The sequence below is a fragment of the Ovis canadensis genome, chromosome 11, assembly GCF_042477335.2.
Source record: "Ovis canadensis isolate MfBH-ARS-UI-01 breed Bighorn chromosome 11, ARS-UI_OviCan_v2, whole genome shotgun sequence".
Lineage (NCBI taxonomy): Eukaryota > Metazoa > Chordata > Mammalia > Artiodactyla > Bovidae > Ovis > Ovis canadensis.
The window spans coordinates 61,411,608-61,438,998 of record NC_091255.1 but is presented as its reverse complement, the minus strand read 5'-3'; the positions used below and the strand labels follow the sequence as shown (position 1 = coordinate 61,438,998).

Below are 27,391 nucleotides of genomic sequence, written 5' to 3'. Positions count from 1 at the left end.
ATATGGGATGTGGGTGACGGAAAGTGACAAGCACATTGCCAGGTTCCTACTTTGATCACGGAGCTGCGGTTGTGTAACAACATGAAGGGAACACAGCAACACTAATTCTAGTTTGGCAACTTCTTTGTGGCTTAAAATGATTTCAAAACAAAAAGTTAAGTGGTAGGGAAAAAACAAGTGGAGAATGCTGATTCTTGCCTTGTTCCCAGCCTTCAGAGGCAAGTCTTTTACCTTGAAGTATTATGTTAGCTAAAGGTTTTTTCCACAGACACCGTTTACTGGCTTAAAGAAGTTCCTTTTATTTCTAGTTTGCAAAGAGGTTGTTGTTTTTTTTTTCCCCGCTTATATTTATTATTTAAAAAATATTTAAACTATTAAGAAAATTCATTTTTATTATGACAAATGTTCAGAAAATATATTCTTAGTGTTTAACAAATACTCTTTTTCGGCCATGCACCATGCCACATCTTAGTTGTGAAACCAGGGACTGAACCCATGTCCCTGTGGTAGAAGCCTGGAGTCAGCCACTGGATCACCAGGGAAGTCTCTGTTTGCTTTTAAGTCATGAATGTGTACTGGATTCCATCAGATTTTTTTTTTTCCTCTATCTTTTGAGATTATCATACGGTTTTACCTTCTTCATCTGTTAAATATAGTGGACTATGTGGATTTTAGAATATTAAACCAACCCTGCATTCTTGGAGTAAATCACAGTTTGTCATGAAGTACTGTCCACTTTACAAGACGTATTCAACTGGCTAAACTTTTGTCAAGGAGTTTTGCTTCTGCGTTCACGAGGGTTTGTATTTTTCTTCTATTTGTCTGGTTTTGGTGTCAGGGTAGTGATGCCTTCACAGAATGAATTGAGGGTGTTCCCAGCTCCCAAAATTATGGAAGATTTTGTGTTGGCTCCTTACAATTTTTTTCCTTAAATGTCTTAAGACACGATTTACCGATAAAGTCATTTGGCCTTAGAATTTTCTTTGTGTGAAGGTATTTTATTTTTGCTTTACCCAAATCTATTAATGGTTTTATTAAGGAATAATTTACCAATTTGAAGTGCACGAGTGGGTGAAGTTGCTCAGTTGTATCTGACTCTTTGCGACCCCGTGGACTGTAGCCCACCAGGCTCCTCCATCCATGGGATTCTCCAGGCAAGAGTACTAGAGTGGGTTGCCATTTCCTTCTCCAGGGAATCTTCCTGACCCAGGGATCGAACCCGGGTCTCCCTCATCGCAGGCAGACGCTTTAACCTCTGAGCCACCAGGGAAGCCAGCAGAAGTGCACAAAGAAGGCAGGATTAACATTTGGAAAGAAATTAATCTCATCTTCTTTCACCTAGTTCTGAGATGCCTTTTGGGAATTTCTTTTTTGCTAATGAATTGGAGAAGGAAATGGCAACCCACTCCAGTATTCTTGCCTGGAAAATCCCATGGATGGAGGAGCCTGGTGGGCTACAGTCCATGGGGTCGCAAAGAGTCGGACACGACTGAGCGACTTCACTTGACTTCTGGTGGCTCAGATGGTAAAGAATCTGCCTGCAATGCAGGAGACCCAGATTTGATCCCTGGGTCAGGAAGATCCCCTGGAGAAGGAAATGGCAACCCGCTCCAGTATTCTTGCCTGGAGAACCCCAAGGACAGAGGAATCTGGCGGGCTGTAGGCTATGGGGTCACAAAGAGTCAGACACGACTGAGTGGCTAACACTAATGAATTGCAGGCATGAGTTCTAGGCAGGCGCAAGTCACTTGGAGCCCAGAGTGTCGCAGCTGCTCAAGACACAGTCGAGCGCCGATTTTCTCTGCCTTCCTCCTCTGTGTGCAGTTGCTCACCCTGTTCCCCTCCTCAGCTCCATGTGCTCTGGCTCCCCATCTCCCATCCTGGGACTGTTCTCCTGAGGATCACTTCCTCATTGCAGGACCCTGGAAACACAACCTCCTTACTTGACACCTGCAGCGTTTTGACGGTTGACTCCCCTCCCTGGCTGTCCTGGTCAGGCTCGCAGCAGGTAGCCCCAGATTAGGATACGTTAAGGAAGCTTTAAAGACAGGGGAGCTATTTACAAGGTGTGAGTGAGCAGGTGCAGCTGCTATCTGGAGCTCTGGCCACTCCCAGGTCAGAAGCGACAAAGGCAGGAAGTAGTTCCTGGAGGTAGTGCAGGAGGCAGGCAGCCCTGGCAAGGGAATCAGGGCCTCCCAGCTTGCCCCACTGCTTCCTGCTGGTCGTGGGTCTGTCCCAGTGTGCGCTGATGAGGTGCAGACTTGGGCCCAAGTCTTTTCTGACTTTGCTTACCTGGGCACCTCTGGGGAGGCTGGGCAGGATGGGGAAAGGATGGAGGATGGGCACCCTGACCCACACCTGCCTCCTTCCAGGTTCCTGAGAGTTCCTCTTAGGGCCCCCAGTGTCCTCCAGAACGATCTAGTTGGTTCCTGCAGGCTCATCAACACCTAATGACATCTGGACCAGTCAAGAACTCTTGCTGGAGCCCACCCCACTACCAGTCTTCTAGTAGCCTCCAAGAAAATGGATAAGTAGATGCTAACCTGTGTATGGACTCATTTACTGTTCATGACAGCTCTGTGAAGTAGCTCCATTATCGCTGTCCTTTCACGGACGAGGAAAGAGAAGCCCAGAGAAGTTAGCTGATCTAACTGATCCAACCACGGTCACACAGTTGCAGAGTGTCAGAGCCAGGACTGGAACCTGGAGTGGAACCAGAACCTATACTCTTTATCAGTCTGACCAAAACAGCGTCTTCAGTCTTAGGGACAGGCTGGACTGGCTGATCTGGTTTCCATAAAGGCTTCTAGTCCACAAAGGTCCACGGTCTCAATCCCACGAGCTCCCATGACACCCTGGCCATCCTGCATCAAGAATGCTTCTGGCTCATTCCTTGCCAGGATCCCTCTTCATCCCCACAGGAAGCGCACCCTTCTCTGAGCCCCTGTGTGAACTGGCTCTCATATCCCCTGGGGCAGTGCCAAAAGCCAACGCAGACCAGGAGACAAAGAGAATTCACTTTATTGTTTACAAAACAATGGCTCCAGTAGGAAGGAACACAATCGTTATGCTTACAGCAGCGAACAGGGGTGGGGATGAGGGGAAAGTCTAGCTTTAAAATACTTGAAAATCACTGTGTGAAAATGGAGCTTCTGGGCACCTGGGTCTTAGATCTCAACCCAGTGAATGTCCCTAGTCCTCCAACCTTCCTAATTTCATCTCTGGTATTTTTAATATCACACAGCCCTGAATGTCGTGGATATTTATCAAGGAGGTGGGTCAGGGAGCCCAGGTAAGCAAAGTCAGAAAAGACTTGGGCCTTCAGACTGTCGTACAGTGGGATTTGAGTTCTAGAGAGACATGTCTGCTCAAAACCTTGTTTTCTGTTCTTCTGCTATTCGTTTCATAGTGGAAGAAACAACCAGCGCAGGAATGAGGGATGCTTCCTGGGTCCCCTCCGGGCATTTGTATTAAAATTCTAAAGTGGGAAAAGTCTATGAGACAGAGGTTCACAAGGCAACAGCCAGAGCCTAAAACACACCCCTTTCCGGCCATTGCAAACCCTACATTCTCCTGAGAGGTGAGGTAGCTTCTGGGAGAGGGGCACCGTGGGCTGATGGTGACGGCCCTTCTAGATTTTGGTTCTGGCTGACCCGTGTCCCAAACCCTCCACCTTTACCCTGGGGTATGGAGAAGAGACCATAGGGACTAAGACATGCCAAAGTTTCTGTGAAGTTTCTAGAAAGAAGAGGCTGCAAAACCCCCACAGGGAAGTGGAGAAATGAAAGGCCAGGACAGAAATTGCCGGACCAGGCAGGCCTCGTCCACAAGCTCCAGGGTAAGGGAGCCCCAGTGTTGGGGGACAGGTGCAGGCTTGCCAGAACCTGGGGCCCCTCTTTGACTCAGGAATTACACATTCAAGTCATTTGCGGAAGTCTTTGAGGAAATGGCAATTTCTGATAATTGCTAAAAAAAGGTATTGTATCCTTATCATTGTATCCTTTGGCCAAGGACTTAGAAATGCTTGAAAAGTTGCCTTACCGACTGTAACTGCTTAATTACCATTTTCTTCACTGTTGGGAATGAATTTCTTAACTACAGGACTTTGCTCTTGATAAGATTTGCCGATTCCATTTTATAAGAAAGGAAACTAACTAATATAGAAGCTAATAATTAAAACTTCAAAGTGCTACTCAGGGACAGAATTTTCCTGAAGACAGAATATATGGGGCCAGCCCCTTGAATGGAGAAGTTTGACATGGGGGCAGATGGTGGGCCTGTGGCCCCTCTTGGGGCCCTTTGAGCAGACGTGTTCCCGGAGGCCTGCCCTTGCCCTCACAGCCCTGTGAGGTCCTGCAGTGTAAACAGGTTCTTTCCCAGGGGCCTGGAGGGGTGGATTGTGGGGTGGTCCAGGAGCACCAAGCTGGCAGCCCCACGTCAGACTCACTGTTGGATTCCCAGAGGGCACAGTGCTTGACACACAGTAGGAGCTTAAGAAATATTTATTGAGCAGGAGAAGAAATGGAGAGAAAAGAAAAGGAGGTCAGATGGAAGAAAGGGCTGAATCGGAGGATGGGCCCCCAAATTAAGGTGCCTGCAATGACTAGCTTCAACCACCAGGTGGAGGTGCAGGGAAACGTCCGGCCTCTAGCTCTGGGAGACAGCCCCACCCCGCCACTTCCGTTCCCCTCTGAGAAGCCACATCTCAGGCTGGGACTGAGCTCCCAATTCTGGAAATTTCTAAACCAGGCACACACCTCAAGAGTTCCAAAAAAAAAAAAAAAATCAAAACAAGAAAAAAAGATAAACTAAACATCACACGAAAGTGCAGTCCTTGGGTTTTTATAAAACTTGAGTCCTGATGAAGCTTAAAACCGTCCACCCCTCGGCCTTGCTCGTCCTCTTGACTTTTCTTGGTTCAAATGAACTCTATGCCCTCGTACTTCACACTCCCGATCTTGGTCTCAGGAAGGAGGAAGCGTCCGTCCAGCGTGAAGGCCATGATGTAGGTGGCGATCTGGCCGCCATCCTCCTCAGACTTGAGGGCCACGATGATCTGGTCGTCGGTGTTGGGGATGAACTTGAAGGAGGAGAAGCCATGGGTGGGGACCACTGCCCCCACGCGCTGGACAGTTATGTCCCCGAAGTCCTGGGCGGCGCTCAGCAGCAGGTTGGTGCCCCGGCGCTCGTCCTCCTTCTCGCTGTAGCGCTCGTGGCTGGCGCGGCGCGGCAGGAAGAACCAGCGCTGCAGCGTGTCACTCCAGCAGGCAGACTCGTGGATGAGATAGCCTGCGGACACACAGGCCGGTCACAGCCCGCCCGACCCGGCCTGGGCCCGGGGCGATCTCGCCCCGCGTGCAGACCGCTAGCAGCCCGGCAGCCGAGCAGCAGCACCGTTCTTTTCTTTAGCTGTCCGTCTGTCCAGAGTGGCTGAACCCAGCAGGACAGAGCCCATGGGGCCCTACGAGCCTCTGCTGGGCCGCCTCTCTGGCTGCCCTCCCTCGCCGGCTCCCCCAGCACTGCTGAGTAGCCATGGCTACAAGGTCTGTCTGTGTATCACCTCCTTGGTGCTATTTCACCTCTCTCGGGGTGCAGAGGAGAGAGCTTCTGCAAGAGGCACGAGTAACACCAGGTCTGATCTGAGAAGACGGATCAGGGAGGGTAGGAGAGGCTGCCTTGCAAGCTGAAAAGGATGGGAAGTCAGCCTATCTGGAGGCGAAGCTGTGACCTCAGTCACGTGCCCGAGCCCGCTCCAAGTACCACCCCTCCCTACTACAAACAATGACTTCCAAAAATGGGGGCAAAGAAGCAAAGCTTTGTGCACCTGCTCCCACCGCCAGGTCAGGGGCGAGGCCCAACCTTGGGGCAGCCCTCAGGAGGACCCTGCGGACGGAGCTACTGTCTGAGCCCGCCAGGTGAGCCTGGGTGAAAAGCAATGGCTCGCTGGCCCCAGAACCCAGAGGCCTGGCGGGAGCAACCGCCAGGCCAAGCAAGCAAGCTCGCGGTGCCCGTCCGCGGGCCTGGCTCTCACCTGGCGGCCGGATCCCGGCAGCGGCCCGCAGGGCGTTGTAGCTGGACACCCAGTTCTCGTGGTCCACGCTGCCTCTGCAGCCCACCACCTTCACCCACTCTGGGTTCTCATTCAGCACCTCCCCTGTGGCAGTGGTCCACTCCTTGCCCAGGCCGCCCACATACAGATGCTCATCCTTCACGGCCAGCCACTCAGCTTTGAAGCCTGGGGACAGGGAGACAGGGGCGGGGCTGAGGAGAGGGCCAGCTTTCTGCTGGCCTGGCCCGTGGGCCCAGTCAGGCCAGAGCAGAGAGCCCTCTGGGCCCGGCAGCTCTAGGTAGCAGAGGTCACTCACAGTGGGCTCAACTTGGGGCGACAACAAGAGAGTAGAGGACGGACCAGCCACCCTGCAGCTCCATCGGAGGGCGGGCAGGCAGGCGCCTCGGAGCAGACAGCGTGGCGTTCACGGGGGGCAAACGGGCACCACCTCCGCCTCCTGACTCCTCTCTCCCTGCCCTCCAGCATCTTCTTCCCAAACTCACTCCAAGAACCCTGCTGGACCGTTCCCCCTTAGCCCAAGTGAGCCCCCCAGTGAAGTGGCCTAGTACTTCCCCAGCCAGAAAAGTGGCCCTCCACTCACAATCTCTGCAGACCCCAATCTTCCCGTTTCTCCAGCTGTCACGTCAGCCCCATCTCAGATTACGCCCAACCCTGGGAAAATGCAGGAAAGTGCTGGTCACACAGCCACACCCCCGAGGGATTTATGTGCCAGCGGCCAGAGCTGAGTGGGGCTCGGCACAGATGCTCACAGTAGCCACGCCAATCAGTGTGTTTATTTTCTTAGATGGATTTACTTACCATAAGCCTAGCTTTGAAGGCTGTGTGGGCACTTTGTTCTTGCATATTCTCACCTATTCCTTCACTGTGTTCTAATCTCTGCTTGTTCCCAAATGTTCTGCAAACTTCTGGCTGGCCCAAGGAGCTGTGGCTGCAACCCTCACCTCGGGATGCTTCTCTGCAGGTGGCTCTGGGGGCCCCACTGACTTCCTGTGGTCTCCTCTGGGGGACCGACCACCGGGCAACCCCGAGCTCCCTTTATCCTGCTACCCTCCAGACCCCAGGGGCAAGCAGAACTGCTGGATGGTGCCGGACATGCGCGGCTGGCCTGAGGCAGAAAGTGGGCAACCGAGGTTTTCAATAATACGGTGGCTGAGAGTCTTGCAAACCTGCCCAGCCTCGGGCAAAGTCGGGACAGATTTTTATCACTTTGAGGGAAGGAGGGCCTGGCAGCCAGCCCAGGGCCCAGTGAGTTAATGCGATTTCTCCTTTGACCCCAGGCACTGGCAGTGGAGCCTGGCTTTCTATCAGGTGCAGACCCAGCCACACGCATGGAAACTGATGTCAACTCTCCTTCTGCCCCATGTGAAGGTTCTGGGCACACAGGCTCCCTCCCACAGCTCTGCTACCTGCTTGCTGGCGTGGGGCACAGCCGATGCCAGAGGTCAGACTCCACTCAAGGTCGGGGTGGGGGGCACTGCTGCTCACACTCAGACCCTCCCCTGCTGGGTTTTCAGAAAGGAGCAGTTTGCTTTTTAACAAAGTCTCAGTTCAGAATGAGCAAACCTGATGCTCCGGCTTTAAGGCTGAGGCACGTGGAGGGCGCAGTCCTAGCGTACGCTCAAGACACTGATACGGCTGAGGACGCAGAAAGGGGCTGTCCCTGAGGGCAGGGCCCAGCGCTCCTCTGGGAGAGACCCCGCTTCTCCGCCAGCCCCCAGCAGAAGCTCACACTCCTGGGCATGGCTTCAGTCTGAGGTCTCCGAGGACTCTGCTCAGGCTGTGGGGGCCGCAGGTCAGAGGTGGGGGAGATGAGATCTCCCCGACGTCCACCCCCCCGGACCTGTGACTGCTTCGCTGTGCACGTGTTGAGAACCAACCGGATGACCTGTCCTCCAGCATCGCAGTGAGCCCGGGGACAGACGGCCTGACTTACCTTTCCCCACGGTGCCGTCACCGTCGGACAGGATGACCCAGGGCACAGCCCTGGAGCCTTCGATCTGGTAGACGACGCCGGTGCGGTCGTCCACAGAGTAGAGCTTCCCATTGAAGACGATCAGATCCGACAGCTCCATGCCCCGCCCCTTTTCCGCCAGGTGGGACTCCAAGACTTCATGGCCTTGGTCCCACTCCACGGCCACCCGGTCCCCGCTGTCTGACAGGGTCAGATGACCCTTCTTCAGGTAACTGACCCAGGTGTTCTCCTCCTGGGCCCTGGACTTTGTGTCCAGGTCGGCGATAACAGCGATCCGGTATCGCGTCCCACCCGGTGTCCTCTGGGGGGCAGACAGCGGGTAGGTGTCATTGTACCGGGCAGCAGGCGGCTGGACAAGCTTCCAGTTGTGGGCGTTGGGCAGGGGGGGCCGGCCAGGAGGGGGGCGGTGGGCATAGAGCAACCAGAGGACAGCGGCGCCCACAAAGGACGGCAGGATCACCTTCCAGCGGGGGCGGAAGCGGGGGTCTGCGGCCTTGGTCATGGACGCCAGCACGGGAAGGCCCCCCACGCTGATCCGGAGAGAGTGCATAGACTCATTCCATTCCGGGGGGTTGGAGAGCTGGACGGGCATCAGACTGAAGGGCAGCGGGACCTGTAACGCGGGGGAAAGGAGAGCGGTCACGACCTGCCGGGCACAGCGCCCCACGTACGAGCGGGTGCACGGTCCAAGGCGGCCTCGTCCAGGGTGCCTGGCGTGGCCACGTCTCTGGGCCATTACTGCTCTCTTGGCTCAAGTAAACCCTGACTCTAGCAGTATCTTTGTTTACTCTTATTCAGCAGGAAGAAAAGTCTTTCCAAAGCAAAACCGTTCCGTGTCCTCTGTCCCAGCTGGCAAGACACAAACCTCAGTGAAAGTTCTGCGTAAGCTGGTGCTTTGCAGTCTTGGGAAAGAGGGCACGTGGCAGGCGGGGAGGTGGGGAGGGCGCTGGGCAGGACAAACTATCAGAGAGAGTACAGGTCCATTTTAAGCAAAGGTCACCTGAGCCAGGAAGCCCTCCCTGATGGCTCTGCTCCCGACGGCAGCCTCCATCCGCTTCCTTGGCACCTGTCACCACTGGACATCACGTTACAGTTCATTCATTTGCGCCCCCAGCCACTAGAACAGTGCACAGAGCAGACACACGCTCAGAGAGGGAGTTTTTACTTCCTCCTGAGTCACGTTTCCCTGATGTTCAAATAAAGCATAAAACACTATCAGCCGAACAGAAACGTGCTGTGCTGTGCTTGGCTGCTCACTCACGTCTGACTTGCCGTGACCCTGCAGACTGTAGCCCGTCGGGCTCCTCCGTCCATGGGACTTTTCAGGCAAGAACACTGGAGTGGGACGCCATTCCCTCCTCCAGGAGACAGTCCCGACCCAGGGGCTGAAGCTGCACCTCCTGTGTCTCCTGAATTGCAGGGGATCCTTTACCCACTAAGCCATCAGGGAAGCCCATTCAAGTCAACTATGGAACACAATCAAGCCAAACAGAAACAGTGCGGGTTTTGGCAACATCTATCCCCTGACGCCTCTGTGTCATGCAAAAGGCTGAGGGTCCAGAGGCTGTCGCGTCCTCATCCCTGGAGCCCCGCCTGTCAGCGCATCAGCTCCAAGGACAGCGTGGCTTGGCCCGGCCAGCTCCCCAAGTGCAGCTGGAGGCCGAGCTCCAGGGGAGGTGGTGGTGGCCAGGAATAGCGGCTCTTGTCCCCAGCACAGACCACGGCAGCTCACAGGTCACAGCAGCACCAGGGGCAGAAGCAGCAGAACACTGGCCCGTGGCCACTCTCTGTCTCGACCTTCAGCTGTGACTTGGCAGGTCTCAGCCTGAGAAACGTCCCTCAGGCCAAGGAGCATTTCTGCCTTGGCTCCCAAACAACTAACGGCTGACTCTCTGCGTAGATGCTCCTCACTCCGCCAGGTGGCAGCTGGGAAGGGTGTGGGGATTCATGCGGGGACTTGGCAGTTCTGTGAACCACCCCCCACCACAATGTAGAGCATGTGGTCTGGCTCCTGGGATGGAAAATCAGGGCAACAGGCCCACATGGTAAACAGGCCTCCCATCCCCTTGCTTTCCAGACAGATTCTTAGGTTCTGGCCACAGGGTCAAGTACAGAAAAGGGACTTCTAAGGAGCAGGTAAGACATGAGGGGCCCTGCGGAACAGCCTCGGAGTCCTCCTCTCCTCCCCTAGGCATAGGCCCGACTCCCCTCCTGGGAGAGGGCTCCCTCTGCCCCCAGGAAGCAGTACCCCAATTTGCTATGGAGACGTGAGCTGGTCGCTGGGGACCTTGAGAGAAAGCAGGAGTCCTGGCCCCTCCTCTGGTCTCGCCAAGCCACGGCTTCAAAAGCACGGCCAGGACAAAGCTGCCCGCTGTCCACGTCCAGCCCACCGTCGCCACTGAGCTCTCAGTTCCTGCATCTCACCTCCTTGTCAAAATTCTGCCTGGATTTCTGACATACATTCGCCTGCAATTCTTCCCTCAGGAATCGGGGCAGCGATGGCGGATGGCCATCGTCACAGCTGTCCTGGTCGAAACTTCCATCAAAACCCTGGGAGACACAACTTTCTGTGTGAACACACTTCAACCAAAAGTTATAAGCCACCGCCACCTCGAAAAGCTCAGGTGTGGCCCCGATCCCCCTCCGTCTGCAGCGTCTGCTCTGTCAGCCCCAGCGACCCGGCTGCCTGCCTCCTCTCCATCGGCTCCCACGGCCCCTTCTCACAGGAACCACACAGGCGCCCTCTTGCTGCCACTCCCCCCACCCCGACACCCACTGGTGCCCTGCGGCCACCAGCACCTGCCATTCAAGCCAGTTCCTCTGGCGTGTCATTCCCTGCTTTGGGAGCAAACCCTCGCTAGTTACACAACCCCTGCCAACCCCAACCCGTCCCTGGCAAGCCGGCTCCTCTGCCTGCCAACCGACCACCCTTCTACCCCGTGTCCCCCAGACAGGGCTCGCGGTCCTGCCCCGGCTCCTGACGGTCTTGCTCGCACTCCTCAGAAGGGCCTCCCTGCCCACCCTCTACCCCACAGCATACTGCGCCAAAGGAATGAAAAGGACACCCACTTCCTGAGCAGCTGAGGCTCCTTGCCCCTGCGCCCCAGCTTAGGTACATGCAAACCCCCGGCCCTGGATCCAGCCGGGGTCGAGCTGCCTGCTGTCACAGGGCTGCAGGTGCAGTGGGCAGAGCCTGCCAGCTTAGACATGTCTCCACTGTGAGGTGCCTCACAGCCCCTGGCCGACTCTTCATTACTGAGTCACGGTCCTGGTGTCCCCCCTCCACTCGCTCCCAGCGGACTCTGAGGACGTCACCAGCAGCCAGGGCCCAGCGGAGCCTGCCCAGCCCCCCGGCCCCAGTCCAGGGCGAGGACCTCCTGCTTGCTCGGGGTCGGGTCAGCCATGCCCGCTCTACTGGTTCCTTCTCACAGTCTGTACCTGTCCAAATCTCCCATCTGAGCCACTGTTCCAGCTCCAGGGTACACTCTCAGGTACAATGGTAGTGCTCAGTATGTGAAAGGGTGACACCGTGCCTCTGTGAATGAATGCAGAGCCCACCATCCCCATCCCGGAGGAGCGCTCTCCCCCATCCTAGCTAGGGTCCACTGCTGGCCTGGAGACGCCCCACCCACAGACAGGCCTGCTCCTGGGGCCCAGCCACCAGGTGTCCTGCTGCACCTCCTGCCGGCAGCAGCGGGGCCGCCAGTGGTGACCTGTCTGCAGCCCTCCTCCCTCTCTTCTCGGCCCCCAAGGCGGGCTCCTTCCTCGCCACCCACCACTTCTCCTGAATCCACACCCTCCCAGCCTGAATGCCTCCCTGGAATTCAGGCCAGGAGCCCAGCTGCTGAGCCTCCCGCACCTGCAGCAGGTTCCCAGCAGGAAGGCACTGCTGGCCGGGGGCGCTCCCAGCCCTCAGCACCAGCGTGGGCAGCAGTCAAATCGCTCATGCCGCCACACCCTGGCAGGTGCCAGGCCCCCTCACCTGTCCGCACCCCAGCTCTCAACTCCGCACCACTCCCCCCACCACCCCAGCCTCTGCCCTGATGACCCAGACCTTGGCCTCCTGATGACCCAGACCTCTGGGCAACCTGAGTTCTGCCCGTTACCAGCCGCGTGACCTCAAACAAGTGACCTCGCTCCTCTGGATCCCCGTTTCTCCACGTGTAAACTGTGCACATCGGACGGGCGTCCCAGGGCCACGGCCACCGGGTCAGATGCTGTGGGACTTGGCACTGACCTCCCGCTGCTGTCCAGTGCGTCCCCCCTCACATTACGAGCACCTGTGCGCAGGCCTGGGGGGCCCGGCTCTGTAGGCAAAGCTGGCGCAGGGGCCGGCCCACTTCTGTGAGCGCCGGGCACAGCCAGAGCCAGGGACTAGACGGCCTGCAAAGCTGAGAATACCCACGCCCTGCTCCCCGAGAGAAACAGATCCTCCCCAATCCATCCTTCACACAACTGATGGAGACTTTCCTGAAAAGTGAATCTTTACCAGCCCCTGGCACCTTCCTGCCAAAGGACAAGCTCCTCAGCCTGCAGGCGAAGGCTCGCATCCTCGAACATGCTCCCCATGCTAAGCACCGCCTTGTCTGTGATCCCACAATCTGTGTGCCAAACACTCGCATAGGACGCTTTCTCCACTCAGCCACATGGACCCACCTAGCAGCTCCTGGCTGTCCCGTGAGAGTCACGCACTTGCTGTCCTGCCCCCCTCCTGTCCTGCGTCTATGTGAAATGCCCCCCACCCCCCCATGAGCGTCCCTCCTATGAAGGGCTGACATCCCAAAGGCAGCCGGGCTGGATCCCAGGACCTGGGACTGGCCCCTTCTATGGCAACAGGGACTGTGCAGACGAGAGCCAGTCAGGGGCCCTGCGATGGCGAGATTGCCCAGGTGGGCCCTCAGCGTGTCCTCACCGAAGAGGGGGGCGGGGGATGTGACAGCTGAGGAGGCCATGTGACCACGGCGAAGAATCGCATGGGAGCCCGAGGAGCTGGAAGATGCGAGGACGGACTGTGCCCTGGCACCTTTGGTGGAGTGCGCCCCTGCCCACACCGCCTAGGCCCAGTGAAACGACAGCTGCTTCTGGCCTCCAGAACAAGGAGGGCACGTGTGCTGTTTTCAGCCGAGAAGCCTGTGGCGGTGTGTGAGGCCAGGCCTAGAACCAACGCTCCTGATGCTGGCTGCGCCTCTTGCAGGGCCGGGCTCCGCCACTTCTCTGCCTGCGACCCGGTCTCAGCCTCCCCACTGACTCTGAGCCCCAGGAGCCCAGGGGCTCTGCTCAGTCAGGCTGCTCCCAGGACCAAAGGAGGCCTGGGTTTCGATCACGTTTTGCTACATAAACACTTATTCAATTGCTTTCAGTGACCGGAGAGCTCGGGCTGCCGTCCAGAAAGCCCCTTCAGCTTCACCACTGGATCAAAGCCCAACTTTGGTGTCCATCCCTGCTTTGGCATCCCAAGGGATTATTTTTATTTTGTAGAAAAAGAAAGTTTCCAATCAGATTCGTTTTCATGCCGTGCCATGACCCGCCAGTTTATCATCTAAAACTGATGGTGAGCTGCCTGTAATCTCTTGTTGCTGGAGGCCTGGCTCCAAGAGAGAGCTTGCATCTTTATTAAAAAACAAAAACAAAAAAAAAAAACCAGAACAAAAACCAAAACCTGCCATCCACGAAAACCAGGAGACAAGCCAGCGCAGCTGAGAGGTGAAATGGACAAAGCCATTCCCAGAAGGACCTGCCCCTGCCCACACACCTCCGAACACTAAGCAGTTTAAATGTCTGCTCTACGTGATGAGAAGTTTGTCAACCCCACCACGTGCAGCTCGAGCTCAGTTGCGTCCGACTCTTTGCGACCCCAAGGACTGTAGCCCTCCAGGCTCCTTTGTCCATGGGATTCTCCAAGCAAGAATACTGGAGTGGGTTGCCACCTCCTTCTCCAGGGGATCTTCCTGACCCAAGGATCAAACCCACATCTCCCTTCCTGCATTGTAGGCGGATTCTTTACCCACTGAGCCATCCTAATGGGTCGATTTTTTAAAAAATTATTTTTATTTATTTAACCGCACTGGGTCTTATTTGCACATGTGGGAGCTAGTTCCCGGGTCAGGGACTGACTGACTCCGAGCCCCCTGCATTGGGCGTGCGTAGTCTTAGTCACTGGACCACAAGGGAGGTCCCAGGCTGATTTTATGTAACCAGGAAAACTGGAATCAAGTTGCTGCGGTAGAAAGTCACGAGCTCTCTGGCCGGCCAGGCTCACCTGTTCAGGGGGCATGCCTACCTTCGCTCCCGTTCAGAAACCCCTGGGGACCACACCCCTTCCGGCTTCCTTTCTCCCGTGCCAGCCCCACTGCAGCATCTCTGGAAAGGCGTCCCTGGCTGTCGAGGGGCAACCACCACCCAGGAGGTTCAAGCTCTAATTTCCTTCCGGGTCCCCTCTCTTTGGGGCGGGTGTCAAGAATGGCTCGCTGACACTCATGCTTTTCTGATGTCCGTGGAACCAGCACTTCCTTAGAAGACAGACCAGAAACAGCCAGGTGTGGTGCTGGTGATTATCCACTGGGCAGTGGACTCCAGACCCAAGGGAGGCGGCACTAGTCTCTTGCTGTACACCAGGGGGCGCTGCCTCCCCCCCAGCAGCAGCAGCCCCTCCGAGGTCTGGTTACGGTTAAGGAGGAGGACAGGCTCTGACACCCCTACTTCCACGGGCCTTTCATCACCGGACTCTACCAAGGCTTAGAAGAAGGTGGGTGGTGACCCCCGACACAGCCAAGAGCCTTTTTCTGTAGATTCCTTCAGTTCAGGGGTGTGACAGGTGGCAAGGCAAACAGGTTTAACGACAGCTGCCAAGGCTACCCGCCCCCCCCACGCCCCTTCAGGATCTAGGGAGGCAGGAAGCACAGTGTGGAGATAAGGAGGCCTCTCCCGGCTCCCTGTCGCCTTGGGGGCAGCCACTGCCTTCCTGGCCCCACCTCGCTCCTAGAGAGCCCTGTCCAGACAGTGGGCTGGGCTGGCCTCCGAGTTCCTGCTCTGCTCACTGCCAAAGGGCACTTCCTGGTTAGAAAGTCGAGAGCTCACCCCATTGACATCACTAGGCGCCGAGGGTTTCACAGCTCCAGCAAGACGGCATCTCAAAGAATGCAGACGGTGTGTCTCAGCTTCTGGAAAATATGACCTGATTCAAGGGATTTTTCTGTTTCGGACTTGCCAAGGCTTACTACTCTGTACTATTTTAGGCCATTTCAAATGCGGACAGGGTAGACAGTGGAAGGAGACCAGACGGAAGGGAAAGGTCCACAGCAGTCCAGTATGTCCTTTTCAGTTGAGTTTCTCAGCCGTGGCCGACTCTGCGACTCCTTGGACCGCAGCACGCCAGGCCTCTCTGTCCATCACCAACTCCTGGAGTTTACTCAAACTCATGTCCATTGAGTTGGTGAAGCCATCCAACCACCTCATCCTCTGTCGTCCCCTTCTCCTCCTGCCCTCAATCTTTCCCAGCATCAGGGTCTTTTCAAATGAGTCGGCTCTTCCCATCAGGTGGCCAAAGTATTGGAGGTTCAACTTCAACACCAGTCCTTCCAGTGAATACTGAGGTCAGGGTTGAAACTCCGGGTCCTACCTGAGTCTGCACTTTGCCGGGCTCCTCTCACTCTGTATACAGGCACTCATAACTGCGTGCTGAATCCGGTTACATACAGCTCGAGGTAACTTATTTTTCAGCCCTCTGGCTTGCTTTAAGGTCACTACCCAAGAGGAGTGAGTTTGTTTTCTATTGCTGCTATTAACAAATCACCACAGACTCAGCGGCTTACACACCACGAACTCGCTTTACGGTCTTAGAGGATGGAAGTCTGACATGGGTCTCACCGGGCTAAAATCAAAGGCTGTGTCCCTTTCCGAGGAGCTGGCCTTTCTCAGCTTCTCGCAGCTGCCCACATTTCTTGGCTTGTGGCCCCTTCCTCCACCTTCAAAGCCAGCAACAACACTGTCTCGCCCTGGCCCTTCTGACATCACTTCCCTCTAAAGTTCTCCTCTCTCCCTCTTCCACGTTTAAAGGCTCTGTGATTGCTCAATAACCCAGCATGGTTTCCCTCTTTTAAGGTCGTGGGTTAACAACCTTAATTCCATCTGCTACCTTAATATCCCCTTGTGAAAGTAGAGTCGCTCAGTTGTGTCTGACTCTTTGCGACCCCATGGACTGTAGCCTGCCAGAGTTTTCCATCAGTGAGATTTTCCAGGGAAAAATACTGGAGTGGGTTGCCATCTCCTTCTCCAGGGGATCTTCCCAACTGAGAGATCGAACCCAGGTCTCCAGCACTGCAGGTGCTCTTTACATCTGAGCCACCAGGGAATCCCTAATAACCCCTTGCCACATGATATATTTGTCGATTCTGGGGGTCAGGATGTGGACATCTTGTGGGGGGGCATTATTCTGCCAACCACAAGGAGGGAGACAGAGAAAGAACCTCCGGCTTTTCCGAACGGGCAGGGCCGTTCGCACAAGGCTCTGTCTCCAGGGTGGGCACGCACTGTCAGGATCGCCCACAGTGTGTGGTTACTGCCATCATGGGAGGGCTGCGTGTGCTTCAGGTGTATCATTAAAGCTATTCTCAGAGGATTTTTAGCAAAAAGTGATCTTTCCAGTTGCAAGTGAGGTGCTGTGCCGTACACAAAACCACGCATCACTGGGGCTGTTTCTGCAGAGAGACCACAAATACGAGGACATAATCACCCCACGATCCATCTGAATCAGGGCTTGCTCCCAGACAGCAGAGCTGCACCTACAAGAAGCCATTTCCTCCTGGCACTTTTCTCAGTGGCAGATATTGCTGGGACTCACTCAAGCCTTGGAGCCCTCCTGTGGGGGCTCCAACCTCACCCCCACACCATCAGTAACCGTAACAGGATCTGGTCTGGCCCCTTCTGAACCCTGCTGTCTGGGGCCCTACTCCAGCCTCATTCCCCACGGCTTGTTCCCCCAGCTGAACAAGAATGGAAGTCGGGCTCCGCTTCAGAACCTGAAGCTGTGAGTTCCACTTAATGACTGGACCTCCTACAAGTAAACAAGTAGGATTTTTTTTAAAAAAGGTATAGGAAATGAGAAAACTGAACACCTTCCCAAACAGACTTCTCTATCACCAGGATTACTTTTTTCTAACTGATCATCTTGAGTCTAGTGCAACAGGAAATCAACACAGAGGTCCTTAAAGATTAAATCGAAAGTTTTAGATTCCCCTAACGTTGGCATTTAATAATATCTTTCCAGGAATCTCCACAGTCCAGAGTGTTACTGAAGGGAAAAGTAACATCACTACCTTTTTCCCTGCAGTGTCCTAGGTACCATTCCACAATCACCTGAATGTGGTCTCCAGACCACATTCCCAGATCTGAGGTACTCTGTTTCTAAAGGAGAACACACTGGAACATGTGTCCACCTACCCTCCACAGCTGCCACGAGCACTGCCACGTCACTGCTGGCAAGTCCCAAGACTCAGATGAAAGGGGCGTGTGTGTGTGGCAGCCTGCAGTGCTCACCTCAAAGGCCACATTCAGGGAGTAGGGCGGACACAGCCGCTCCTCCTGCACCCTGCGCCGCTCCTCCCCACCTCTGCGGCTCAGAGAGGCTGGGCACACGCGCAGGGTGCAGTCAGACTGGCAGGTAAGAAATCCCTCAAGTATCCACAGCTTAAACACATCACTGCTATGGGCTATGAAAATAAGGGGTAAGCTACATTTGGGTGACATCTTTAGGGGGAAGAAAGCAGACTCTCAGCTAACAGAAGGAATGCAACAATCAGCTCACACGGCACCACAAAGCATGCTTGCCCGTGGAGGATTTCCTCCACTACCCTGTGACGTCACGGCGCCTTGTGTGATCAGGTTAACTGGGACAAGAAAAAGGGAGAAGATGGAGAATCCTGGCCCCAGACCACTGCAGAGGCCTCGTGGCAGTGCCTGACCAAATCGACACGTCTCCCCTGAGTCCTCTCCCAAAGACGCTCTCAGGACAGGACGCCCCTACCAAGTGCAGAGGGAGCAGCTGGCTGGTTGGTGTGCCTCTCAGGCCGAATAGAGGGCTCATTGAGGCAGGCAGGGAGGCGCCCCAGGGGCCGGCTGCTTGCTGGCTGTTCTGGGAGGAGCCCCATCAAGCCCACAGGCTCAGGCTGGGCTGTTCCACCAGCAGGCCTGTGGGGTGAGGCTGGGGGCTGGAGGAAGACCTGCAGCCCAGCCCAGGCAGATTTTTCTCAATCAAGCTTCTCAAAGAGAGAGGAGGGGGAGGCTGAAGAGACCCTAGGGCTCCTGAAGGGCTGCAGCACCTGCTCCCTTTTCACGGACCCCCGGAGACCCCGTGCTTTTGTTAAGGTTTGGTCCTTAGACAGAAGGACCAGCAAGATTCACTCAACCTCAGCAGATGTGGGCTCCTACATCTACATTTGTTCAGAATTGGGTAGGAAAAGATGTCAAGCACATACCAGAAACAGGGCTGGAGTGCAAAGAGGCACCCATCTCCTGGGGGACTCTCAGGTGCCTGGGAAAAAGACGTGTCCGGAAGACGGAAGGGGGCCTGCCAAGCCTAGGGACGAGAGGGCAAGGGTCACGACAAACCACAGGGATGGGCAAAGCGCCTGTCCTAGGAATGGTGCCCATCCTGACCAGAAGGTGGGGAGAAGAGAGTGGAGAGGGGGTTAGGGCAGACAATCTGGGTGCAAAGGAAAGAGGGGAAGAAGAGGAAAGCCTGCTGGGGTGGGGGGATGCTGACCTGCTGCAGGTGTGACAAAATGCCAGTCAGAGAGGGGAGGGGTTCCCTAACAGGTCAGGAGAAGCCCTGCAGAGGTCAGAGAGGCTGTAATGAAATCACAGCGGGCAGGAGAGGGCTGTCCTCAAGGATAGTTAAGCCTCAGGAAGGGAATGCATCCTCCAGGCTCAGAGCGGGTGATGTCCCAACCTAGGCCGAGGGGCGAGGTGTCCACAAGTCAGAGCGGGCAGGAGTCCTGCAGTCAGAAGGGTGGTGGACCGTGCCAGTCAGAGGGTGGACGAGTCCCCCAGGTCAGAGAGGGTCGTCCTGCAGTCACACGAGGGAGGTATTTCCTAAGTCAGAGGGGGCAGGTGTCCCGTAGGTCAGAGGAGGTAAGAGTCTTACAAATCAGAGGAGAGGGAGGCGTCCCACCCTAGTCAGCGAGTCAAGGGGGGCGGAGGCCCCGCTCAGGAAGAAGGGGGATGGAGCCTGGGGTCGGGGGCGGGACGCGACGGGATCGGAGCGGGCAGCAGGCGCCGGCGAGCCGCCGGCAGGCCGTCACTCACCCGGTGCGGGCTGGCTCCGGGGCCCGCGGGCGGCGAGGCCTCGCTGCGGGTAGCGCCGGGGACCCAGCGGGCAGCCGACTTCCGCCCGGCGCGCTCGCCCCGCCTCCGGGCAACACGCTCCCGGCAGCCCCCGCTCCGCGACTGCGCGCCGACGCCCACTGCGGGCTTCTGGGAGCTGTGGTTTTTTGTTTTTTTTTTTCCGCTGCTCAGCGAGCAGGTCCCGTGGGAGGAGCTGCTCGCTGGGAGGGGCCCCGAGGGCAGTGTGTTCCACCCGCAGGCCGTTTTCGGCGAGTTATTCCAGAACTTTGGCCAAAATGGAAGGTGGAGGCTATGAGGAAGGAGTTATCATTCCTCCAGCTGAGATTGTAGGATCCCTTGCCTGGAGGGATCCCTTACCACCCTCATTCAGACGATAAAGAATCCGCCTGCAATGCAGGCTTCGATCCCTGGAGAAGGAAATAGCAACCCACTCCAGTACTTTTTTCCTTTTTCCCCACTCCTTATTCATTAGGGCTTCCCAGGTGGCCCTGGCAACCCCCTCCAGTACTCTGGCCGGGAAAATCCCGTGGACGGAGGAGCCTGGTGGGCTGCAGTCCATGGGGTGGCGAAGAGTCAGACACGAGTGAGCAACTTCACTTTCCCTTTTCACTGTCATGCACTGGAGAAGGAAATGGCGACCCACTCCAGTGTTCTTGCCTGGAGAATCCCAGGGACGGCGGAGCCTGGTGGGCTGCCGTCTATGGGGTCGCACAGTCGGATACGACTGAAGCGACTTAGCAACAGCAGCAGGTGGCGCTAGTGGTGAAGAACCCGCTTGCCAGTCCACAAGACCTAAGAGATGCATGTTCTATCCCTGGGTCAGGAAGATCCCCTGGAGGCGGGCATGGCAACCCACTCCAGTATTCTTGCCTGGAGAATCCCATGGACAGAGGAGTCTGGCGGGCTACAGTCCATGGGGTCGCAAAGAGTGCGACACGACTGAGCAGCTAACACTTTCATTTTCCGAGAGCCCCTCTCCTTGGCTCTTCCAATTGACCACATTGGAATGTTGATCCTTTTCCAAACAAAAGGTCTGGGCACAGGGCTACAGGTGGTAGTATCCTGGGAATGGGGTGCCACTGATTTGCAGTCAACGAACCCTCTCCCAAATGAGGGTCTCTGATTTCATCCTGTTTTTGCCAGTCTCCTTCCAACCCCCAGACTTCTTGGAAGTGTTAAAACGGATCCTGGCCCTACACTTCCAAGTCCTGCAATGTGCCTGTTTTAGAAATTCTGAAAAAAGCCTGATAGCAATGGCGCTTCACCTCTCAAGAGCTGGGCTAGGAGGGTGCCTCAGCGCTCTGCTGGTCTGCACCTGATTCAGTCTTTTGGTGCCTGCAGACACCCCTGGGTTTCTCAAGAACTTACAGATGCACAAGGGAAAAATTCAAATTATATTAATGGTGCACAGTGAAAAATAATCCGCCACCCCCCCCACTACCCTGTTTGGCATTCCCTGCCCAGAGGCAATCACTATTACTAGTTTTTTGTAGTTATTTCTAGAGCTATTTTATGATGCACAAACTAATCATAAACACATACATTAAATTACCTTTTAAAAATGCAAATGTGCTAGACATGGTTCTGCCTTTTTTTTAGGGTGGGGGGACCCTTCATGAATTCATTTGTTTCCTATCATGCTAAAATAAATCCTGGCCATACACCATATTTGTGTTTGTTCAGTCGCTAAGTTGTGTCTGACTCAGCTACCGCTGAGGACTACAGCATGCTAGGCTTCCCTGTCCTTTACTATCTCCTGGACTGATTGTGCTGTGCTCAGTAGTATTTGAGTCTTTGTGACCCCATGGACTGCAGCCCACCAGGCTCCTCTGTCGATGGTATTTTCCAGGCAAGAATACTGAAGTGGGTTGCCATTTCCTCCTCCAGGGGATCTTCCTGACTCAGGGATCGAACCTGCGTTTCTTGAGTCTCCTGCATTGGCAGGCAGATTCTTTACCACTGAGTCACTTGGGAAGCCCCTTACTACCTTCCAGAGTTTGCTCAAACTCACGTCCATTGATTCAGTGATGGGACCCAACCATCTCATTCTCTCTCATTCGCTTCTCCTCCTGCCTTCAATCTTTCCCAACAGGGTCTTTTCCAGTGAGTTGGCTGTTCGCCTCAGGTGGCCAACGTATTGGAGCTTCAGCTTCAGCATCAATCCTTCCAATGAATATTCAGGGTTGATTTCCTTTAGGATTGAATGGCTTCATCTCCTTGCTGTCCAAGGGACTCTCAAGAGTCTTCTCCAGTACCATATATACCATATATATTGTTATTACTTTAAATTCTTTACATCTTTTATTTATTAAGGTATCTCTCTCTATATATGGGGCTTCCCTGATAGCTCAGTTGGTAAAGAATCCACCAGCAATGCAGGAGATCCCAGTTCAGTTCCTGGGTCAGGAAGATCACCTGGAGAGGGGATAGGCTATCCATTCCAGTATTCTTGGACTTGGCTGTGGCTCAGCTGGTAAAGAATCCGCCCGCAATGCGGGAGAACTGGGTTCGATCCCTAGGTTGGGAAGATCCCCTGGAGAAGGGAAAGGCTACCCACTCCAGGATTCTGGCCTGGAGAATTCTCAAAGAGTTGGACACGACTGAGCAAATTTCACTTCGCTTCGTATCTATATGGCCTCCCTCTCAGTGGTAAAGAATCTGCCTGCCAATGCAGGAGCCACAAGAGATTCAGGCTGGATCCCTGGGTACAGAAGATCCCCTTGAGGAGCATATGGCAACCCACTCCAGTATCCTTGCCTGGATAATCCCATGGACCAAGGAGCCTGGTGGGCTGCTATTTTTGGGGGCCCAAAGAGTCAGACATGACTGAGCACACACCCATTCTCTATCTGCAGAGCCCTCCCAGCTTAAGAAATAAGACCTTAGCCCTGCTATCTTGAAAGCTCTCAGTACTCCTCCCTCTTCCCAATCCCCTCCCACCGCCAGAGGTAACCACAATCTCGAATGTTGTGTTAATAGTGATTCTCCTGCTTTGTTTTATAATTTTCGCAAATAGGCTTCCCTGATAGTTCACCTGGTAAAGAATCTGCCTGCAATGCAGGAGACCCCAGTTCGATTCCTGAGTCAGGAATATCCACTGCAGAAGGGCTAGGCTACCCACTCCAGGACTCATGGGCTTCCCTTGTGGCTCAGACAGTAAAGAAACCATCTGCAATGCTGGAGACCTGGTTTCAGTTCCTGGGTTGGGAAGATGCCCTGGCGAAGGGAATGGCTACCCGCTTCAGTATTCAGGCCTGGGTCGCAAAGAGTCGGGCACTACTGAGTGGCTTTCACTTTCACAATGCCTATTATAACTTTTACAACAAGAAATAAAACTACGCAGTGGATGAGAGATCAAGTCACTCCAGAGATATTATCAGGTTATTAATTTTGCCAACTATGGCATTAAATATCTTCTCTGGGATACTGTCTGAGTACTGAGAGATTGTATATCATATATTTTGGTCATTTCTATTTCTTCTTCTACAGATGCCCCAATATCTCAGTGGTTTTTTTAGGAAATAATCCTTTCCCCATTGATATGTATGCAATGCCTTTTTGGTCATAGATCAAGTTACCATATATATGTGGGTCTGTTTGGGGGGCTTTCTATTAGGTTGTACTGGTGTAATGTTTCATAGTAGTTCCAATACCACTGTCCTCATTATTACTTCTTTTTAATAAGCATTTATATGTTATAGGACAATTCCTCCCTCCTTCCCACAACACCCCCCCCACCCCAGCTTTTTAGGATTTTGAATGGAATTGCTTTGAATCTGTAGATTACTTGGGGGAGAATTGAAATTTTTACGGTGATGGGTCTTTTACCCAAGAACATGGTTTGCCTTTCCGTTTACTGTTCAGTTCAGTTCAGTTCAGTCGCTCAGTCATGTCTGACTCTTTGCAACCCCATGAACCGCAGCACGCCAGGCCTCCCTGTCCATCACCAACTCCCGGAGTTCACCCAAACCCATGTCCATTGAGTTGGTGATGCCATCCAACCATCTCAGCCTCTGTCATCCCCTTCTCTTCCTGCCGTCAATCTTTCCCAGCATCAGGGTCTTCTCAAATGAGTCAGCTCTTCACACCAGGTGGCCAAAGTATTGGAGTTTCAGCTTCAACATCAGTCCCACCAATGAACACCCAGGACTGATCTCCTTTAGGACGGACTGGTTTGATCTCCTTGCAGTCCAAGGGACTCTCAAGAGTCTTCTCCCACATCACAGTTCAAAAGCATCAATTCTTTGGCACTCAGTTTTCTTTATATTCCAATTCTCACATCCATACATGACCACTGGAAAAACCATAACCTTGACTAGATGGACCTTTGTTGACAAAGTAATGTCTCTGCTTTTCAATATACTGTCTAGGTTGGTCCATTTTCTGAGGTCTGCTTTAATGTTTTTCAATAAAGGTTGTAATTTTTCACCTCATGTGAATGCCTGTTCTATATCATTACATAGAGAGTGGCTTCATTCTCTAAGGAGCCACGTGTTATCTGCTGTATGGATGTTGTGTAATTTACTTTACCAGGCCCCTAATGATGTCATTTTAGGGTATCTATCATCTTTCTGCATTACAGTGATGCTTCGGGGGCATATCCCAGAACTTACGTATTGGAGCCCAGTTGTAAGTACACCTGCAGGATACATTCCTGGAAGAAAGGTGACTAGGTCAAAGGGGACTTACGTCCTCTGGTGAATAGACACTGCTTTCCAGAAGGCTGTGGCATGAAATTGCCCTCCTCCCAGTCAGCAATCATGCACAACCAGGTTTTTCTTTAATTTTCATTGTCCTTGTCTCCTTTGCATCATAGGAGACTTCACCGTGACCTTCTCCTGGAAATTCCCTCCTCCTTTTATTTCTGTGGCTCTGCATGAAAGACTACAAAATTCCTCACTTTAATTGTTCATTCCTGTGCCTGCTTACTCGTTCACTCATAGTGAAAGGCATACGATTATGCGTCCACTAGAGGGCCTCCTATTTCGTGCATCAAGTAAAGTAGTCTTACCTAACTGGTCTGTCTAGGACTGTCTCTGTAACTGAAAGTGCTAGGAAACGGGAGTAAGCATTGAGAGATGGAGAAACTGAGGCGTGAGGCATTAAGTGGCTTGATTAGAGTCAGGAGGCATATAAAAGGCAAAATAAAGACAGCAACTCTATTTTTCTATCCCCTACTGCCCAACTTGGCTTGGAGTTCTGAGGGGACTCCTCCTTAGAGTGGGCGTGTCTTCTCCAGGTCTGACGATCACTCCCAGATTAGCCTGTTCTATCCTGGCAGCTATCAGTCCGATTCCCACCTGCCCCGGAGCCTTCCAGAACACGGGCAGCACCATCCAGGAGCACCGAGGGTGGGCCAGCAGCCAGGGAAGCTGGCTTTGGCTGCCAAGTTTCCATCTTAGCTCCTTTTCCAGATCTCCACGGAATCTCTCCCACCCCCATCCCTTGGCCGTGGGACACCACCACCGGAGCCTGCCTGCCTTTCGTTACCGTTTGGAACAGAATTCAAAAGTTTGCAATACCGATCTCTGCCCTTGAGACTGGGATGGCTGGGCAACCCGGCCCAAAAATAGCTGGGAGAGGCCTCAGTGGGAAAAAAAAATCACAGAGCTGCTAATAACAGGCTTTGCTTATCTAGAACTGCGCATCTTGCAGATGTTAACCGAGGTCACGTAGTTTTTTCCAAGGAGGAGAAAACAGAGTGAGCATCGTGACGTGCCCAGGGAGAGAGGAGCAATTGCCAAAGAGTGCACAGAATGTGCTGCCTCTGGGCAGAGATTCCGGGCAGTGTGCTCCCCTCCCCCCACCGTGAGCCGCTGGGTTTTACATCCCATGAGCAACCCGTGTCTGAGAATGTGGAGCCACTTGGGAATGTTCAGGAAAACTTTAGGAGTTTGGCCCAGACATCCTTGTGTAGGAGATGCGGGCTCCTAGGGAATTCCAGGATGGGCGTGGTCTATGACTCCTCTGGGAACCTAAGAGACCTTGATCCAGTGGGGTGGAGGGTCATCATTCTGGTTGGCCTTGGCCTCTGACCCATCACAGGGCTGATGAACTCTCCCCCAGGCATGAGGGAGAGAGTTCTGATTTGTTAGCTTTTTTTTTTTTTTTTTTTTAACCATCACTCTTGTCCTAGCCCTGGCTCAGACTGTCCTAGGGGAAGATATTTGCTGAACTGAGAACATTCTGCCCTGGTTGCTGCAGGTGGGATTGGGGTGGGCTGGGGGAGGCAGGCTATACCCACAATGGAGAGAATCAAGCATCGCCAAAATCTTTACTACTTACCACTTTAAGGAAATACCTGACAAAGGGCATGAGGGCCCCGGCCAGCTCTATGTTTGCGTGACATAATATTTCTTTTCTTAAGCGCAGACTTTGCTTTCTCTGGGAGCGTAGACTTTCGAGTCTTTGCCCAGTTGTCTGTTGGCTTGGGTTATGGGCCCCGATGGCACTACCCAATGTGTACTCAGACTTTAGTTCCTGTTCTCCGGAACTTCCCACGCCTCAGAGTCTTCTGTTTCTCATGAATATCTTGGGAAACCCCAGGCTCTCGTTGCCACATTTAATATCAGCACACCCACCCCCCAGTTTCTGCCTTAAAAAAAAAAAAAGAGTAATCTCTTTCTAACTCTTGGGAGATTTGGGGGCTCAAACCAACAGGAAAGAGGGAAGAAGATCATTCTTGTAATGATAGTTATCATGACTATTCTCACACTTGACCCCAAATCCCCCCAATACAAACACTCTGAAAACACAGTGTTCCCCTAAATTTGGCATGAAACAAATTTGAAAGAACAATGTGATTTAAAGTGTTGTGAGACTATGCATGTCTTTCCTTTATCCCACTAAAGACGACACAAGCGTCTGATGAAGGGGCCCCAACCAAAGCCCACTGGGTAGGATGCTCTTGTGACAGCTGCATCGTACTCCGGACACATCTGCCTTCACAGGTTCTAGGAAGAGACTCTGGACCTGGCTCTGCTTTATAGGCTAAGACCCACCGAGGTAGGGCAGCATTCCCTGGCTGCGGACTCGAAGCCTCCTCCTAGGACAAGCCAACTGCTGCTGAAAGGGACAGTCCTTCTTTGGCTGTATTTCTAGAGCTCTGCTCTAAATTGGGCCTCTGAGTTCATGCCTTGGAATGATCTTAGAGGTAACTGTCTTTTAGTTCTTCAACACCAAAGCCGTCTTGCATGGAGGCAAGAAGGGAACAAACCTTCCATCTCCACGTCTGTGTCCCTTTCAAGCTGTGTGCCCAGCTTTGTGCGCATTGAATTCTGGTATTGGTCCAGGACTTTCCCAGGTCTGAGTCTCCTGAGTAGGACAAAGGAGGGCTTTCCCATTGGACTCAGGGGGTTCCCAGTTCACAGAAGTTCTGAGAAAGACCTGAATCCTCTAACGTCCAGGAAGAACCCACAGGGTGGCCTCTTCACTTACTGCCATCTCCCTGCTTTGAAGGTTATTCGAGGACAGAACAACTAGGGGAAGGTCAGTGGGTGTGCTGGCCTGGGGTCTTGTTGACCGGGAAGTGTCCTCGGGTTATGCACGGAACGAAGACGAGCTTATCTCTGGGTTTTCCTGTGTGGATAAACTACCAGGGATGTAGGGTTTGCCAAGTCTCAGACACATGCCGAAGATCGTGAGCAGTTCTGAGTCTTCTAACGCCAGCTGAAATAAAACCGTATCTCCAGGGGAAAAGCATTTACTTAATCTTTCCATGGTGTCCTTGAAGTTCTCTAGGGCTACGGAGGATCAGGGCCACTCGTGACTTTGCTCCCACAGAAGCGAGTTGATGGCCGGGGTCTCTCCACTACCCAGAGCCCCTCTGTCTTCTTCCATCGCCACCATTCTCAGCTCGCCCTGGTGAGAAGGTGTGCTGGGTGCGTGTCAGAAACGCACTCCCCTCCTCCTCTCGTTTAATGTCTTAGCCTTCCAGGCAGACACGTGGAGCGCAGAGGTGGAGAAGAAATTCCAAGGCAAGGAAGAGTGAGACTCAGTCTCTCTGCTTT

The 27,391-nt window shown here is 53.8% G+C and overlaps 1 protein-coding gene across 12 annotated transcripts; it reads right to left on the bottom strand.

Moving 5' to 3' along the window:
- Positions 1–3,003: 3,003 nt before the first annotated feature.
- On the bottom strand, positions 3,004–19,507 carry CANT1 (calcium activated nucleotidase 1). 12 transcript variants are annotated; one of them, XM_069543878.1, is made up of 7 exons: positions 19,344–19,459; positions 18,515–18,615; positions 9,043–9,159; positions 8,503–8,655; positions 8,004–8,343; positions 6,032–6,235; positions 3,004–5,289 (listed from the first exon to the last, which is right to left on the bottom strand). In XM_069543878.1, exons 3-7 carry the CDS (start codon positions 9,091–9,093, stop codon positions 4,919–4,921), a joined length of 1,119 nt encoding a protein of 372 aa, XP_069399979.1. In that variant the 5' UTR covers positions 9,094–9,159; positions 18,515–18,615; positions 19,344–19,459; the 3' UTR covers positions 3,004–4,918. The 12 variants fall into 12 exon arrangements, with proteins under 12 accessions (XP_069399979.1, XP_069399984.1, XP_069399973.1 ...); XM_069543883.1 differs by lacking the exon at positions 9,043–9,159 and adding an exon at positions 15,120–16,738 and having other exon boundaries at positions 19,344–19,431; XM_069543872.1 differs by having other exon boundaries at positions 8,004–8,655; positions 19,344–19,475.
- Between the last annotated feature and the right edge of the window lie 7,884 nt (positions 19,508–27,391).

What these genes read in the sequence shown, in the direction of transcription:
- CANT1 (XM_069543872.1), bottom strand. Translation starts at nt 9,093, where the DNA reads ATGGAGGCTGCCGTCGGGAGCAGAGCCATCAGGGAGGGCTTCCTGGCT. An exon ending in GGGAGGGCTTCCTGGCTCAG is followed by an intron (nt 8,656 to 9,042) that starts GTGACCTTTGCT and finishes CCCGCGTTACAG; the next exon opens with GTCCCGCTGCCCTTCAGTCT. An exon ending in TGCCGGGATCCGGCCGCCAG is followed by an intron (nt 5,290 to 6,031) that starts GTGAGAGCCAGG and finishes GTGTGTCCGCAG; the next exon opens with GCTATCTCATCCACGAGTCT.